Source organism: Notamacropus eugenii, chromosome 5, assembly GCF_028372415.1.
Source record: "Notamacropus eugenii isolate mMacEug1 chromosome 5, mMacEug1.pri_v2, whole genome shotgun sequence".
NCBI classification, from domain to species: domain Eukaryota; kingdom Metazoa; phylum Chordata; class Mammalia; order Diprotodontia; family Macropodidae; genus Notamacropus; species Notamacropus eugenii.
Window position 1 is genome coordinate 68,041,604 of NC_092876.1, and position 18,368 is coordinate 68,059,971.

General features: G+C 43.9%; 1 protein-coding gene and 1 pseudogene across 1 annotated transcript; both read right to left on the minus strand.

Moving 5' to 3' along the window:
• Positions 1-826: 826 nt before the first annotated feature.
• Positions 827-1,524, minus strand: LOC140504488 (adenylate kinase isoenzyme 6-like; annotated as a pseudogene).
• Positions 1,525-1,662: 138 nt separating this feature from the next.
• NR0B2 (nuclear receptor subfamily 0 group B member 2) lies at positions 1,663-5,372 on the minus strand. Its single transcript, XM_072609486.1, has 2 exons — positions 4,727-5,372; positions 1,663-3,256 (listed from the first exon to the last, which is right to left on the minus strand). Exons 1-2 carry the CDS (start codon positions 5,244-5,246, stop codon positions 3,015-3,017), a joined length of 762 nt encoding a protein of 253 aa, XP_072465587.1. The 5' UTR covers positions 5,247-5,372; the 3' UTR covers positions 1,663-3,014.
• Positions 5,373-18,368: the final 12,996 nt, after the last annotated feature.

An 18,368-nucleotide genomic window follows, 5' to 3' on the forward strand; every position in this document is an offset into this window, starting at 1 on the left:
GTCTCCTTTACCGGCTCATTTTCCTCATCTGTAAATAAGAGAGCTAGATTAGGTCATCTCTAAGGACCTCCCATCTCCCATAATCTGGCTTCAAAGGTCCTTCCCAGCTTTGACGTTCTGTGTTTGAGGTAAGATCCCTACTAGAGCACTTTTGGTATTGTACTAAAAAGTCCTGACTATGACTTTTCTGGGTATTGATTTAATTAATTTTCATTATTATTTCATTATTCATTATTTCATAATTCATTAATTTCCTCAATACAGCAGTTCCTGGTATTTAAATTTATGCCACTGAGGAGGAATGCAAATCCTCTGTAATTTATAGTTATAAGTAATTGTCTAAAGCACCAATAGATCATGTAATTTGCCCAGGATCACTGCAACCAATTTGTTTTACAGGTAGGATTTGAATCCAGGGCTATCTGACTCTGAGGCTAGTCATATATCCACCATACTGTATGCCTATCTTTTTTTTTTTTTTAATGTTTATAGCTTTGTCCTTAGACTCTTTTATTTATAAGTCAGTAGTTCTTCCTAGCCTTCATTTTCTTTTTTGTGTCAAGTAGTAAAGATTTCCACTTATTTTGTCAAATTTGCCTGTTCTTTAGTAGTTAATCAAAATAAATGAGAATGTTGAATATTCCTAAACTTAAAAACTTAATACCTTAATACCTTATTTGTTATATACCTTAATACCTTATTTGTTATATTTGGGAGTTTTCAATTTTCTCATGGAGAAAAAAATCAATTTAGTCATAACTCAACCTTATATATTGTCCACCTGCTACTTCCACAACATGATGCTGGAGAGTAAAATTTGGTTTATGTTGTCTTAATTTCCATTGCATGAAGAGGGGGAAATCATCAAGAAAATCTTTAACCATCATGTGGAAAGCCTTGAAAGTCCATGCTTTGCGTTCAAGGTTCAATTATTATCTGTTATCCACTGTTCAATCCATTTCATTATCTGATCTAAACTACTTTCTAGTTCTTCTGGTACACCACTGGGCAGCTGGTGTACTACTTCATGCATTGTACTTGCCAAAGTTTCTTCTTAAAGAATTTGGTAAATTTCACATCGGTTATTGTCCTGTAGTTTCTTTACACTGGATCCCCTCTCTTCAAGTCTTATATATAATACAGAATTCTCTCTTTGAAGCACAAAAGCTGTATGAAACCATCATTCAGAGAAGGAGTGCCAGCCATGGTAATCAACAATAACTCCACCTTCTTTTATTTTATTTTCTGACTCATCAACTACTCAGTCTTCATTCAAAATGGGATATTCATATTCTCCATTAAAGCCATAATATAACTGTCCTTCTTGTGCTAAATCACTTACATGAATGTATGTCATGTTCTTGATGCAAGTGTGATCCTTCCAACCCCTAGTGTGCCCATGAGCAGGATGGTGGGCAACCTCATGGTTACTGTGCTGCCAGCTCTACCCTGGTCACCTACTCTCCCTAATGGAGCAGAAGACAGAGTAGTAAGCTGGTCTTAATATGATTCCAAGTCCCTAAACCAAATAACATGAGCTCTCTGTTGACCAATGTCCGGGAACTTTGGGGATCTCCTCTTCTTGGATTCTCTCTAATGGTGACAGGGCAGGGTCCAGGGACAATATACTATTTCCCCTCTCCCCCCATAGAGGCACCTGAGTTTGAGTTTCAAGAATATGAAATCTTTTATTATAAAAACTAATAACTTAAATTAGTCCGTGTACAAGTTTCAGAGTGCCTTGGCTTATGAACAGCCCAGGTTCACAGTCTTCATGTTGGGAAGGGAGACTGACCATCTTCCAGGCTCAGAATGGAAAGATACTTCCTTTCCCTTTGGGATCTGTAGGAAGAAGCTGAGAAAATAGTTCAAAGAAACTGAAACACTCTCCCCCCAGATAGTGGGGAGCCAGGGACTCCAAAGAGCCTAAGCACCAGTGTTAGGCTAGTAAACTTTCCAGGGACATCATTGGGAGTGAGAGGACTCTTGGGAAAAATGAGTTGTTCTAAATTTTTGGATATTTTTATCTAATTTTGTCCATTTTTGGAGAAAGTTGCACAGACTTGGCCATGACTGGCCAGTCCCAGGAGAGATTTAGAGTAGGGATCTTTAACTTGAACTCCATGGATTCCCTTGTGGTGGAAATAGATTTCAGGAGGTCTAAGATCTTGGATGAGAAAAAAAATTGCATCTTTATGTTCATTAATCTCTGAGATTTAGCATTTTCTCCAATTGTGAATTTTTTAAAAAAACCAAAAACCTTATTCTGAGAAAGGGTCCATTGGCTATACTACATTGCCAAAATAGACCCAACCCAAAAAGGGTTAAAACCCCCCAGATTATAGAGTGTAGGAAGAAGCTATATAGAGAATGGGAAAGTGGAATTTCTAAGGTTGTGGAACGCTCTCAACACATAGGTATTCCATCTGGGGAACAAAGGATGTATTTCCTTTTCGTTTTTGTATCTTCAACTCCTAATGCAGTGTCTGGCACACAGGAGGTACTTAATAAATATCTGATGAATTTAATAAAATGTAGATCATTCCCTCCCCTTTATTTTCCTATTGACTGATTCCCAAGCCCTCAAAACCAGTAGATTGGAAGATATGAATTCCTCCATCTCTAGAAGTTTTTAAGATCATGAGACAAGAATGATGCAGAGGGAATTCCTATTCCTATCCTAGATTGGATGCCCTCAGGGATCCTTTCCAGCTGTGAGTCTATGAGAACTCAGTATCAGAGTTGAGCCAGTAAGCATCTCTACCCCACCCCAGCTCAGTTGGCTTTGGCATCTCTCAAGGCAGGGTACAGAGCCCAGATATGAAGAATGCTCAGGGCTGGTCCCAATGGGAGAGTCCCTGACCTGAGGCAATTCAGATCCCATCCAGAGAGGCACAGCCCTCAGAACAAGCTCTCTGACAAGTGTAAGGAGTCTTTGCATTGTCTCAAGCCTGGGTGAGGTGCCTCTGAGTCCTGAAGGCAGTTGGAAGCAGGAAAGGGAACCATCCCCTCGGTTAAGTCAAGTACAGCATGTCCACAATGAGGCTGGTGATGTCAGCATCCCCAAACATTGGGTGGAAAAAGAGGGAGCTGAGCAGAGCAGGAGGGATGGATTTCAAGGAGGAGGCCACAAGGAGGATGCGGGCAAAGCAGCCCTGGTCCACAGGGTGATGGAGTGCCAAAGCCTCCTGAAGGACCTGCTCTGCCTCCCGATGCAAGCTCTCTACATACGAAGCAGTCTGGAGGCCGGGGGTGTCTGTAGTGAAAGAGGAAAGAGGAAAGCTAGTAAATCGCTACTTCCTTCTGAGAGGCAGCAAGGTGTAATGGGGAAAACACTGGAACAGGAGTTTGGAGGTCTGGATTCCCATGCCTGCCTTCATCACCAGCTTTCTGGCTGACCTTAACAAAGTCAGTTCTCTCTAGTCCCTGGGATTCTGCTTTTCCATCTGGGAAATAAGAGGCTTATACTCAATAGTGATTGCTTGTGCCCCTTCCACCTCCGACATTTTCTGTTCTAAGGCCCCCACGTCAGTTTTGACATGCTGTGTTCTAAGGTCCCCTCTCTACTTCTGAGATTCTGTCTGTAGTGGGATTTTTTTGGGGGGGAGGTAAATTATTTCAAATAAAAATCTATTTTCTCTCCTTACTCCCTCTAAGGTCCCTCCCACTTCTGACATTCTGTATTCTAAGGACTCTCTTCACTGTCTCAAAACTGTTCTAGAGATCCCTTTCCAGGAAGACTTCTGGTCAACCTAACGTACTCAGCTCTGTCCGGCACTTTACGTACAAAGAGTCCTCTGATCGTAACTGAAATTTGCCTGTTGTTTTATGACTTTTCTGTGTATCTGTCTTCTCTCTATTATTAAGACCAAGGCTCCCAGAATGTTTGCATTATGTCTTCCTTGTCAGACATTGGGTTTAGTTCTGGGAGGGTACTTGTAGGTTATCTAATCACACCTGAGGACATCTAGGTAACTCAGTGGATGGAGTGCTGGACCTGGGGTCAAGAAGACCTGAGTTGAAGTCTGGCCTCAGACTACTAACTGTGTGATCCTGGGCAAGTCATTTCACCCTGTTTGCCTCAGCTTCCTCATCTGTAAAATGAACTGGAGAAGGAAATGGCAAACCACTCCAGGATCTTTGCCAAGAAAACCCCAAGTGGGGGTCACAAAGAGCTGTGTATGACTGAAAATGACTTAACAACAAGTCAAACCTTTGCATTCTATAGGTGAGGAAATTGAGGCCCAGAGAGTTTGTGATTTCCCCAGTGCCATACAGCTAGTGAGTCACTGAGGGAGCATTTGAACCCAGGCCCTCTGACTCCAAATCCAGTTTTCTCTTCACCATATTAACTCTTTCCCTCTCACAGCCAGGCCAGGACTTTGCTAAGAGGGAATTCTCAGGCTAGGGAGCCAATCATCTTGTCTGACACTTTGCCAGTGGTGCTAGACTTCTTTATCATCATACGCATGGTAACGCATCTTCTTCCTTCTTCCCTCTTTCCTAAGAAGGTGTGTGTTTGGGGCGGGGGGAGAGTCCTGGCAGTTCTGGAGTTCTTATTCTCCCTGGACATAGGGGCTTCTGTTCCTATGCCCCCCCACAGGAGCTTTGGCTATGTGAAGATAAGGCAAGAAGAGGACAGATGGACCCTGGGTAAGGTACTGAGGTGATAAGCTAAAAGGGAGGTGGGGGTGGGATAGGGGAGAGGCAGGACACTTCTACGCACCAGGATTAAAGAGGATAGCTCCTTTTAGGTAGGCATACTCCTTGGGGCTCAGGTCCAGACTCCAGAAAGTATGTAGGCAGCACTGGAGTCGATGTACCCCTGCGAGGGTGGGCTGGGGTCTTTGGGGTTCTGGGCTCCTCTCCTCCAGCAGAATCTTCTTGAGCATACTGGGAGCTGGCATCTCAGTCACCTCGATGGTCACTGCGTCCTGGGCCAGCCCCAGAAGGAAGAGGGGGGCCCAGCAGTTGGCGAGCAGCAGCCTCTGGTCCCCTGGAGGCAGCAAGCCAAAGGAGGGCAGGTTCTGCAGGAAAGTGATCGTCTTAGCTAGTACACCTGCTGCCGCCAGGCAGGTGTGCTGTGGAGCTCGGAGGCAGACTGTGCGGTGCCGGGCACAGAGGCAATGGGCATGGGGCGATGGGCCCTGGGACCGGCTCAGCAAGGAATACAGAATGGCGTGCTGGCTGTCTCTACCTTGGCACTCACAAGCTCCGGATCCTGTAGCTGGCCCACCCAGGCTCATGGTTGGGCAGCAAGCTAGGATTGGAAGATCAGTCAGGGAAAAATGACTCCGGCTGTTGCCAGCTCAACACCGTTCACTCCCTCTGGGGCCCCTGCGCAGCTCCTCTGCCTGCTTGATACACCATCCTAGGCTTGCACTTCTGATTCTATTTATAATCCCTGGGGTGGGAGGGGAGCCAGCCCCCACAACCTTGACTCCACCAGGGAAGTCCTATTCATTGAAAAACAAGATGACCCTGGCACGGTTGGCTGGGGAAGTGGCAGGCGGGGAGGGGGAGGGCAGGCAAGGGCTCCACGTGGCCCTGATAGGGCTTTTAGTCAATGAAAGGACCAGCTGGGGTCACCAGGCAGCCTGCTTTATCGGGATGACTCAGGCATGATAAACAGGGCCATTAACCCAGCCGGTACCAGGACACCAAGGCCCCAGGTGTACAGTCAGCATCAGGGACATGGCAGGTGTCAGCATACACATACACACGGCCCTTGTCTGCACCAGGGGCCGCCCAGAGGGAAAAACAGCCCCGAAGCCAGACCAACCTTGGACAACACAACCTGGAAGTCACCTTATCAGCTGCTGTTTGTTTAACCTTGGGGCCCTGCACTAGAGGTTCCTGCAGTGCTGGCTTCTGGGTACATAGAATCTGCAAAATTCTAAGGTGCTTATCCGGGCCCCTGAGCCTCAGTTTCCTTATCAAAAAATGGGGATAAGAATAGGTCACCTGGCTCATGGGATCTCAGTTTCTACCTATGTAAAATGAGGTTAGACTACATGATTTCTAAGGTCTTTCCAGGTTTGACAGTTTATGTTCTAAAGGAGCTGCCAGCTTTGACATTCTGTGTTCCAAGGGCCCTCTTATCTCTGAAATTCTGTGTTCTAAGACCCCTTCCAACTCTAAAGTTTTGTATTCTAAGTTTCCTCCTACCTTTGACATTCCCTACTCTGACATTCTAAAAGCTCTTCCAGGAATTCACATTGTATTCTAAAGGCGTTTCCAGCTCTGACATCCTGTGTTCTAAGGGCCCTCCCAGCTCTGACACCTGTGTTCTAGGGCCCTTCCCTGATCTGACATTCTGTATTCTAAGACCCCTCCCAGCTGTACCTGAATCACCTCTTCTCTTACTGTAGCCTAAAGCTGGGGCACCAGAAAATTCTAGAGAAGTCTCCCAGTTAGCTGGGCTGATAAAGGGTTCTCCTGTTGCCTGGTCAGGCCTTGAGTTCTTATTATTAACCATGTGACTCCAGGGGACTCTCTCTCTTTTGGCCACACTTCCTCTCAAAATGGCAATACTCGGTCTAGACAGGGGTTGCCTATGCATCTCTCTTAGCTTGTAGGGCAGCCCTCTGCGTCTTTGAAAAGAGTCTCTCCCAGTCAGAGATAGGACCTTTTATTAAAAAATGTAAGTGTTCCATTTTCTCTGTCCTTGGTCATTCAACCAAGCACCAGCCTATCTTGGAGTCAATTTCCTTACTCAGTATCCTGTTACCATTCCTCCCTGTTCATAGGGCAGCTAGGTGCACTGTGTTTAGAGGATTGAACTTGGAGTCAGATTAGACCTGGATTCAAATGCTCCCTTAGACCCTTTCTAACTGTGAGGCCCTGGGCAAGTAATTTAACCTCTCAAACTCAAGTTCCCCATCTGTGAAATGGGAATAATAATAGCTCCTATCGTACAGGGTTAGTGTGAAGATTAAAGTAATCATATTTCTAAAGTGCTTTGCAAACCTTAAAGTGTGATATAAATACTAGCCATTATTATGACTTTGTGAAGGTATCTATCTTAGAATAAGCTCCCAGAAAGCATGATATTTAAAACATGGAATATCAGAGCTAGAAGAGACATTAAAACACAAAAGATCATAGACTCTATAATATAGCATGTCAGAGGTGAAAGGCCTTAGGACATAAAATACTAAAGCTGGACCTTGGAGATCAAAGTGTCATGGACCCCTTTGGCAGTCTCAAGAAGTCAGAGGGAGCCTGGACTCCTGACTTACTCTAGTGCCTTCATTTTAGCTTTGAGGAAACTGGGACCCAGGGAGTGTTAAGGGCCTTTCTTAGGATCTCAAAGAAAGTAAGGGACAGAGCTGAGGTCCAAACTCAGACCCCTAGATTCTCAACCTTGTTGACTGACTGACTAGTTTCTGCATCTGGACATGCTCCCTCACTACCAGGGTCCACTAGAGGCAGTAAAGTAGCCACACAAAGTAGGAAGTTGATGTCTTGATGATCCACCATATTGCCTTTCAACATCTGACACCAGGTCTATGGAAGAAATTTTGGATGGTCTTTAGCAATCCATGAAAAGGAAGAAAAAGATAAGCAAAACTAAAATCTTGTATATGGAGCCTCCCAGAGGCAGACAGTGTAGACGCTTAAACCTTTGACCTAGAAGGAGGCTCAAGAGTTGATCTTGCCCAGCCCCTTGTCTCTAGGCAAAGAAGTATAGCATGGATGCCCTGGACTGTGAGTCTTTCATTGCCTGTGGATGAGCCAGAACTAAGCATACATACATACATACCTACCTACAAAAGGTGGCATCTGCTAACCTCAGCCTCTTTCCTTTGCTGCTCCAATCAAGGGCATCTTGGAGATGGTTCAAGAGTTAGTTTTGGGGAAAGGCAACTGCTTGGTGTCCTCTCCACTTATCTAGCTGTCACTGTAAGCACATGAACAGATTCTTTCCTTCCTGATATGAGGCAAACAAGTCCTCTAACATGAATATGTCCAGGCAGCAACACAGTGAGTTTGAAGGATCCAAAGGTGTCATCAGAGGCTCCCCTGCCCCAGCAAGGTGGGTGGGCAGCAGAGTCCACCAGAAGCAACAGCCACAGGAAGTAGAAGGTGACAGAAACAATAGATATGCCTAGGCAGTGAGTTACCTTTTAGATACTGCAAGTTCTGGGCAACAGACAAGCCTAGCAGGTTGCTAGCCCAGAACAGCTCACTCACCTCTGTTGACCATGGAGGTCTGCCATTCAAGCATAAGGATCTAACTGGATCCCCTTGTGATTTTTGTTCTTAGGTGACCTGACCAATTCCTGGTTGGGACTTCCTACCTTGTGTGGATACTGTTACTGCCTCTGGTGATTACGGCTGTAAAATGTAGCTAGGCAGATAGTCAACCAATCGACAACTACGATAATAACACATATAGCACTTACTGTATACCAGGCATTGTTCTAGGTGCCTTACAATTATTATCTCATTGATACAAATGCTTATTAAGTGCCTCCTATGTGCAGGGCCCTGTGCTAGGGCCAGAACAGTCCCTGCCCTCAAGGAGATCCCAGTCTAACACGCAAACAACTACGCACATACAAGATATGGACGAGTAAAGGAAGGTAGCCTTAGAGAGAAGACACTCTGAGGTCCCTTTGAACCCTCAGCTCCTGGACATTGTCCTCCCTGGATTTTGCTGCTGCTTCTCTCTCTTTGTTCTTTTCCTGTTTGTCTGACCATTCTTCAGTCTCCGTGGCTAGATCATCATCCATGTGGATCAACTTTCATCCATGTGGATCGACTGACCAGGGGTCCTCTCTGCTTTTCTCTCTCCACACTTGTTCTTGGTGATCTCATCAAATCTTACAGGTTCAACTATCATCGCAATGTATAATTGCTAGATCTAAAAAGTCAGTGACAGTCTGGCTTTGCAGCTGATTGGCACAGTGAATAGAGCACTGGACCTGGAGTCAGGAAGGCTCATCTTCTTGAATCTGGCCTCAGACAGTTGTGTGACCCTGGGCAAATCACTTCACCCTGTTTGCCTCAGCTTCCTCATCTACTGTGAATGGCAAACCACTCCAGGATCTTTGCCAAGAAAACCCAAAATGGGATCACAAAGAGTTGAACATGACAGAAATGAGTGAAAACAAAGATCCAAAAAGTCAGTCATAGTCTCTCTCTTGAGTTCCAGTCATCTATCACTAACTGTCTATTGAATATTTTACAATTGGAGGTCCCATAAGCACTTGGATCTCCATATGACCAAAATAGAATTTATTTTTCCTCCCCACTTCTGAGGTCTCTCCTTCCCTCCTCATTTGCCCCATTCTCTGATGAAGAGCTAGCCTTTATCCTCTCCATGACCATCCCCTCTTGGTTGCTTGGTTAGTTGGTTGTTGTCCTCCTTCATTCTCAAAAAGGACCAAAATAACATCACCATGATAAAGTGAAATTTCAGTGTGTCCAACTGTGGCTGATCAGACCAATATGAGCTCAGAAGGCCCTACCACAGATTGTGCACAGATAGACCATGTGAATATTTGGGGTGGATACTCCAAATTTGTGCATTCTGCGTTTACTTTGTGCTGTCTCAATTCTACTTTGCTCTGATGTGGGCGTGCCATGCTGAGCAGTCCTGTGCCAGTATCTCCCATGTTACACAGTCAAATCCAAAGTTCTTGAGAGAGACCTTGAGAATGTCCTTGTATCGCTTCTTCTGATCACCATGTGATTGCCTGCCCCATGTAAGTTCTCCATAAAATAGTCTTTTTGGCAGGCATACATTTTGCATTTGGACAATGTGGATAGACCATCAGAACTGCACTCTCTGAAGCATAGTTGAATGCCTTGGCACTTCAGCTTGAGCAAGGACTTCAGTGTCTGGTACTTTATCCTGCCAGGTGATACTCAGAATCTTCCTAAGACAGTTCAAATGGAAGCAATTCAGTTTCCTGGCATGGCGCTGGTAGACTGTCCATGTTTCATAGGCATACAACAATGAGGTTAGCACAACAGCCCTGTAGACCTTCAGTTTGGTAGTCAGTCTAATACCTCTTCTCTCCCAAACTTTTCTTTGGAGCCTCCCAAACACTGAACTAGCTCTGGCAATGTGTGCCTCAACCTCATTGTCAATGTGTACATCCCTGGAAAGTACACTACCAAGGTAAGTGAACTTATCCACAGCATCCAAAACTTCTCCATTTGTTGTAGCTGATGGTTCCATGTATGGATGATGTGGTGGTGGCTGATGGAGCACCTGTGTTTTCTTGGTGTTAATTATTATGTCAAAATTAGCACAGGCAGCAGAGAATTGATCCACACTTTGTTGCATCTCAGCCTCAGAGGCTGCATTGAGTGCACAATCATCTGCAAACAGAAAATCATGCACCAACACTCCCTTCACTTTGGTCTTGGCTTATAGCCTTTTCAAATTGAAGAACTTACCATCCATTCAGCAGTTGACCTTGATGCCATGTTCGTCCTCGTTGAAAGCATTTGACAACATGGCTGAAAACATCATGCTAAAAAGCATGGGAGCAAGCACACAAGCTCTGTTTCACTCCACTGGTGACTAGGAAGGCATGAGAGTATTGTCCATTATCCAAAACTCGGGCAAACATGCCATCATGAAATTGATGTACAATACTGATGAACTTCTCTGGGCAGCCAAATTTTGACATAATTTTCCATAAACCTTCATGACTAATAGTGTCAAAGGCCTTAGTCAGATCTATAAACGTTGTGTACAGACCTCTGTTCTGCTCCTGGCATTTCTCCTGGAGTTGTTGGGCAGCAAACACCATATCTACAGTTCCTCTGCCCTTTCTGAAGCCACTCTGGCTCTCAGGTATATGATCATTTTCCAGGTGAAAGATCAGCCTATTAAGGAGGACTCTAGCAAGAACTTTGCCAGCAATGACTAAGAGAGAGACCCCCTGTGATTGTCGCAGGACAGTCTGTTCCCTTTACCTTTATAGAGATGGACAATGGAGGCATCCTTGAACTCCTGGGGGATAACTTCCTCTTGCCATATAACCTGGAAAATTTCAGTCAGCTTTTGTATGAGCAATGGTCCCCCTACCTTGTAAATCTCAGCTGGAATAGAATCAGTACCAGGTGCTTTGCCACATGAAAGGAGGCTAATGGCCCTCAAAACCTCTTCTACAGTTGGAAGTTCAGCTAAGGAGGGGTTGACTTCAACCTGAGGTAAGCAGTCAATTTATACTATGTACTTGTGTACTTGTACCCTGGATCCCTTCCTCTGCCATCTCTTTCATGGGAGCAGGTTGCTCCCACAATCAATCACTTTCTCTCTAATCTTCTACCTTTCCTTATCTATTAGTTCCTTCCCTTCTTCTTACAAACATTCTCAGTTATCTTCTATCCTTAAAAAACCTTCACTTGACCCAGTTATTTCCCCAATCCATCTATCATCCTATAGCTTCCTTTACCTATCTCATGCCCTTCCTTTCACAAACTCCTAGAAAAAAGCCCTTTCCACTGGCTGCCTCTGTTTTTTCTCCTTCCCCTCATTTAGTAGCTCCTGTCCTTTCTAGTTTCTAGTTTAATAACTCAATTGAATCTGTTCTCCCCCAAGTTAATAGTGCTCTTCTAATGACCAAATTCAAGGACCCCTTTTCTCAGCCCTCCTTTTTTGGACCTCTCTTCACCATCTGACACTGTGGACCACCCTTTCCTCCTGGATAGTGGCTCCTCTTTGCACTTTTTGTGATACTGCTCTCTCTTGGTTTTTTTCCTGCTTAGCTGGTCACTTCTTCCCCATCTCCTTTGCTGGATCATCAGGCATGTCCCACTTCCTACCTGTGGATATACCCTTAGCCTTTGTCCTGGCCTTGCTTTTCTTTGATCCTCACGTACTCTGTCTTGATAATCTTATAAAATCCTAGAACAGGGGATGGGGAACCTGTGGCCCTGTAGGTCCTCAAGTGTGGCCACAACCTCTCTACCATTTGTCCCCTTCCCTTTGCTCACAGAAACATAGATCCTAATTCAGGTTCTCATCAGCTGTCTCCTATATTTTTGCACTAATAATAACAGTAGCTAGCACACTTGCTGTGTGCCAAGACATTGTGCTAAGTGTTTTAGAAATATGATCTCATTTGATCCTCATAACAGCCCTGGGAGGAGGATGCTATTATTATCCCCATTTTCCAGATGAGGAAACTGAGACAGAGGTGAAGTGACTTGGCCAAGGTCATACAACAGGTAAGTGTCTGTATTTAAACTCAGGTCTTCTTGAATCAAGACCTGGTGCCATATTCATGGTGTCACTTTGTTGGTTCCTCTGCCCCTGAACTATTTAAAATACACTTTCTGGTTAGTGCCTCTCTTTTCAGAATGAAATGGAAAAGTCTTCAGAAAACATTTTTAAAAAGTGAAAACTCCTGAACACTATTCCCATGAAATTTTCATGTCCCTTTTTCTAGACTTTTTCTTTCTCTTTAATGTTGATACTTGCTTGGCCATTCTTATTCAGATGCTTCAGGACATGCTCCTTGTAATCTAAAACCTCGAGCATGGATCTCTGCCCCATCACACATGGACATCTCTGTGTTTTCCCGTTTCCATTCATTTATTCAGTACAGAATCATTTGCTGCCTTTTTCTTTTTTGGGAGCTAGTTGGCAAGATGGATAAAATGCTGGGTCTAGAGTTAGGAAGACCTGAGTTCAAATCCAGCCTCAGACACTTATTAGTTGTGTGACCCTGGGCAAGCCACTCAACCTCTGTTTGCCTCAGTTTCCTCATCTGTAAAATGGGGATAATAACAGTACCTGCTTTCCAGGGTTGTTGTATCAAATGAGATAATAATTGTAAAGTACTTAGCACAGTGCCTGGGACAAAGGAAGCTGTACGTAAATGTTAGCTATTATTATCAAAGATAATATCTTCTTATAGAGTAGTGGATCATTCATATGCATGGTATCCCCAGATTAATCAATTGCGGTAACTGGGCAGCACAGAGACAGACTTTCCCAACTATTCTCCACCTGTCAATAGCTGACAAATTGAAATTCTGAAAGCATAGGTATTTTCAGGTCAGTTCCATCCTCAGAACTCCCCAATAGCTCCCTGTGGCCTCTAGAATAAAAAACAAACAAAAGTCCAAACACACAAACAAGCAATATCAAAAACAAACCCTGCTCTCTTTGGAATCTGAAGCCTTCCCCAATATGGCTCCAGTCGACCATTTCCAAGGTTAGGGCAGTTACCCTGCTTCATTCACTCTCCCGGTGTTTTCAGTCACATTCACCTTCTTGCTTTTTTCTGTCCACAGAATTCCATCTCATCTCTCTTCCATACTTGAAATGCACTCCTTGCTTGCCTCTCCTTCTTACAAGCTCCAGCTTTCTGTAAAACTCAGTTGACCACTGTGTCTCCTATACAAGGCCTCTCTTGATCCCCCAGTTCTCAGGGCTTCCCTCTTTTCTCTCTGTATTCTTTTGTAGAGATTTGGTATTTATCTGTTTACTTGTTGTCTCTTCTCAAGAGAATGTGATCTCTCTGAGGGCAAGGACTGTTTCATTTTTTTGTTCCTGTATGCCTAGCAAATAGCACAGTTATAGCAGTTAATAAATATTTGTTAAATGGATACTGAAATGATGGAATTTTTTTGATTCCATGATATATAGTTGTGGGAAGAATCAGCTGATAATTTGGAACGACTTTTAGGTAACTGCATGGATACCCTACCTATTCCAGGTATTTGTCCCCCAACAAAGGTCAGGATTATTTGTGCCCATTTTGGCTGACCAAGTGGCAGAGAGAGAATAGGCTTTGGCTCACGCTACCCCAGCTCCCAGAAAGAGTCAGAAAGGCTGTTTAATCATTTATAGTGAGGAAATATCCTTTCCTAGTAGGGAAGCCAACTTGTGAAACCAGATTAAAAATTAGATTATTCAGCAGATATCTGGGAATAATGTGGTTCCCCTGCTGGCTGGCTGGGACTCCTTCTCCCCTCGCCATGTTGGAGACTTCCTCTCCCATTTCTTTTTCAAACTCTGCTTTTCTAATGGTCCAAATGCTCCTTCAAAGGCTTCTGTGGGCCAGCTCTTACATCAAAAGGTCCCTGATTTTATATCAAAAGAGTCTGATCCCTCATCTAATCTCTTAGCACTTTGTACTCCTGCTCTGTACTTATCAAATTAAAATTTTTATTATATTTATCTGTGTACCTTTCTAATCTTCCCTACTAAGTTTTGATTTCCTTGGGGACAGAGGCACGTCTTAGTCTGCTTTGTACTCCACCTGACTCCCCACCCCCAGCCCTGGTGCCTAAAATTAACAGGTGTTTAATAAAGCATATGGTGAATGAATGAAGGCTTTCAGGAAGATGACCTCCGGGAGTCTTTCATCTCTCAGCCTGTTACCACAATCAGCAAGGTAGGGCATTTGAACTGTAGCATCAGAAAGGCAGTACTCCTCATTCATAGTTCTAAAAAGGAAACTGATCTTTCAAGCAGAGATAGGATAGTCCAGGCTTTGGTGCTGGGGTTAGACTTGGCTCTCTATAGTGATTGTGGAGTTGAGGATTTTTGGAAGGAAAGAGTGACAGGGAACAAGGGCAGAAATTTAGATATAGACGCTAAGGAAAACTACCCAAGCAAGCAGATGGCCCAGAGCTGTAGGCCCCAGAAGCCTGGGTTGTCTCTGTATTTATAAGCCTCTTTATAGCTCCCATTTACACAGTATATATCTTGTTTGTACATAGCTGTTTGCATGTTTTCTCCTCCATTAAAATGTATTGGTTTTGCCTCCCTTTGTGTCCCAGGGGCTTAGCCCCGAGTGCAGAGCAAATATTAACTCCTTGATAAATGCTTGTTGACTGGCTGACTCCAGTTGGTCATTTTACAGATGAGGAAACCGAATTGAAAAAGATTAAGTGGTTTTTCCCTTGATCTTGTAGCTCTTATGTTTCTGTATAATGCCAAACATATCACTCTATCCACTATACCATACTAACTAAAGAGTGCTGCATGAAGAGTCAAAGAACCTGGGTTCGAATTGTGGGCTCTTCCATTTACTATCCATTTGACTTTGGGTGGTTCTCTTCAGCTCTCTAAACTTCAGTTTCTTCATCTGATAAAGAAATAGGTTTGAGTAGCTGGACTCTGAGGTTCCTTGTGGCTCTAGATTTGTGATTCTATGAAGTCACTTAGCCTCTCTATGACTCAGTTTCCTCATCTGTAAAATAAAGGGATTGGACCCAATGGACTCTTAGGTCCCTGGTGCCTGATCATAGGTCTATGATCCTGTGACCTCTCCTATTCCCTTGGATAAACAGGACACATTCTGAGGGCCTGCTATCCTTTAGACCCACCCCTGGCCTGGAGATTCTGGGAATCAAGGCCTTCCCAAGCTATCTTGCCCATTTCCACATTGCTGCTAGTAGCACCTTTATTTTCTCAGTCACTCAAGTTCAAAGCCTGGGAATCTTTAAAACACATTAAGATACACTTCTGCTAGGGGTGGACTTTATCCTGGAGGCAATTCATTGGGACAAGGGAAGGATAAGACCATCCCTCTGCCTAGGCAGTCAAGTTCCCTCCTCTTCTACTCTATACAGAAGGTCAGAGGTTGGGCCACATGGACAAGTATATGTTTGCCTCCACCATCTGCTTCAACAGGAAGTGTTGACACTTTGCTTCTGCCTCAGCTACTGAGAAAGTCCACTCATAAAACTGTGGACAAGCCCTTGCAACTGCTATGTGCTTCTGCTAAAAAGGCAGACATTCACAGCTCCTTGGAGGGAGAGAGCTCCCTCCTCCCTCTTCCCCTGCACTCAGGAAATAAATTGAAAGGGGAAAAGTTAAAAACAAAAATCCTGAGAGCTGACTGTCTTTTCTCTCTTAAAGGACAGCCCAGATAGATGGTTCTGGCAAGACATCATTCTCTTAGGAAACTTAGTGTAATATGAGTTTACTGCTCTGGCTCCACTCCGAAGGTCAAGTCTGTCCCAACTAGGTGGTAGGTTGATGCAAAATGTCCACAAAGGTACCAGTTCTTCTTTCTCTCAGAAGCAGGTCCCCAGAGGTTTCCAAGTGGAGGACTCCATCTTAGCTGATCTGGGTTAATCACTTCACTTTTCTCTAAGCCTCGGTTTCCTCATCAAAAAAAAAAAGAGTTTGAGTAGATGAACTTGGAGGTGAGCTCCTTTGAAAGCAAGGCCATGTTGCTCTTTTCATTTGTTACCACCAATGGTTTGCACACAGTAAACACTTAGGAAATGCTTTGGATATTCAGTCATGCACTCATTCATCTCTTCCTACAGAGGATATTTCTGGGCTGTATGGGGTGTTCAGGGAGGACTAGCATCTCTGGTGTGAGGGCTTGTTGAACCCTTTTCAGATGCTCATCTACTTTTGGTGACTAGCTTTCACTTAAGTCTCACCTGTAGGTCCAAGAAGCTGTACCATGAATCACAGCCATACCCAGTAAACTGTCTGGCAGACAAGCTAACAAAGGTTAAAGGTAACCAACAGGCCTCAAACCCATTAGTGAGTTCAAGGATGTTTACCCTAAGCATGTGAAGATTTCCTCCACAGTGGAATGGGTGGATGAGAACAATTTGTTCCAACAGCCAGGATGGTGGCTGAAGTAGGTGCTGTTAAGTGCTTTGCTTGGTTAGACATCGAAGATGCCAAGGTCATGCCAGTTGTCTTAACTTTTTGTCTTGCCATAATGATTCTGAAAGGAGGAGTTCTGCCTCACTTAATCCAATTTGTGAGCAAGTCAAGATATCGCCCTGTGATTTCATTGGTCCTCTTTGGAAATGAAGGATGAACTAACAGCAAAAGGCAACAACCTGGGGGTATGAAAATAACTCTGTGCATATTGTTAAAAGGATATCAGTGACTGGGATTTTAGGTATCCCAAGAAAAACTAACTGGTTTGGAGCTACTCCTTGATGGTTCCTTAAGGATAGGTTTCATAACTGGGAGAGAACAGTCTCAAATAAGTCAAAGGAAAAGAGACTATCCAAGAGTTGGGAAGGTAAATAGGGTCAAAAGTTGCTGAAAGATCAAGAAGGATGGAGACTGAGCTGGGAATCACAGAATTTAGCAATTAAGATATAATCCTTGGTGTAAAGAGCTATTTTCAGGAGTCTCCATTGATGGAGATTGAGTTCTTGGGGTTCATCATGAGGGGGTAGAGTTGGTGAGAATTTGGGAGAAGAGAGATCCTGATCTTCTTGCTTCTATCTTCAAGAGAGGAGACACTTGATGTCAAATTCTATTCAGGTTTCTGAAGGGAGAAAAAGATTCTGAGAAGAAACTGATTCATAGAGGAGCCAGCAACTTTAATTATCTGATTGAGCAATCAGTCTCTACTAATGAAGATGATCCCGTTAAAATGACCTTTTGAATTACAAAGAGATCCTCATAACTTACTTTGGATAGAGCAGTTTGAGCCTAATTAGAAGCCAGAATGCATTGAGTTAAGAAGTCAGCAGAACCTAAGCAAGTGAGAAAGGGGTATGGACAACCTTTTCTTTAAATTTGGCCATAAATGGGAGGAAAAATATAGGATGATTGTTGAGGAGATGGCAAAGCAAGATGAAAGCTTTCCAAAGAGGGGAGAGACCATCCTTATAGTAGGTTTGTAGGCAGTAGGAAAGGAGCCCGTAGATACATAAAGATAAGAGAGAGGGAGAAGGAATGACTAAAAAGGTGAGATCTGAGAGGAGATGGGATAAGGGCACAAGTTGAGGGGTTGGGCTTAGCAAAAAAGGGCCACCTCTTCATCAGGGATGAAAACCAAGGAGGAGGAAGTGGAGCATGATGTAAAAGATTTTTGAGATAGGGGTAATGACAGATGGCTTCTGAGGATAAAATTGAGGAGCACTTGTTGATGGCAGGCAACACAGGTGATGTATCCACTAAAGGCGTTTGGTGTCCTCTAAGGGTACTTCCTCCCTCTACAACGGCCATCAAATGCGGGTCTTTGGTACCTGGAATGCAGGAATATTTAAAGCATTTGTTAAGACTTTGCTTCTCTTGCACATTTTTATGTTCCTATCTATCTGCGCTACGTTGGTTTTCCCCCCAGGGGAGTACGAACTTCTTGAGGTCAGGGACTATTTTATTTTTAGTGGTTTGCATTTCTACAGACATTTCCAAAGCAATCATTTCCAGTGGTTTGCAATCGTTCCTGAAAGATAGTGTTTAATAAATCCTTGTTGAATGCCCCCCGCAAATGTCTAAGGCTGGATTCAAACCCAGGTTTCTCTTTGCTCCAGGTTCATATCGTCTGCTACTTCATGAATGAATGAATGAATGAATGAATGAACGAATGAATGAAGGCATGCATGAATGCAGCTGGGGAATAACCTTGGAATCAGTTTTGAGTTTCTCTAAGCACAAGAGCCCTGAATTTGGG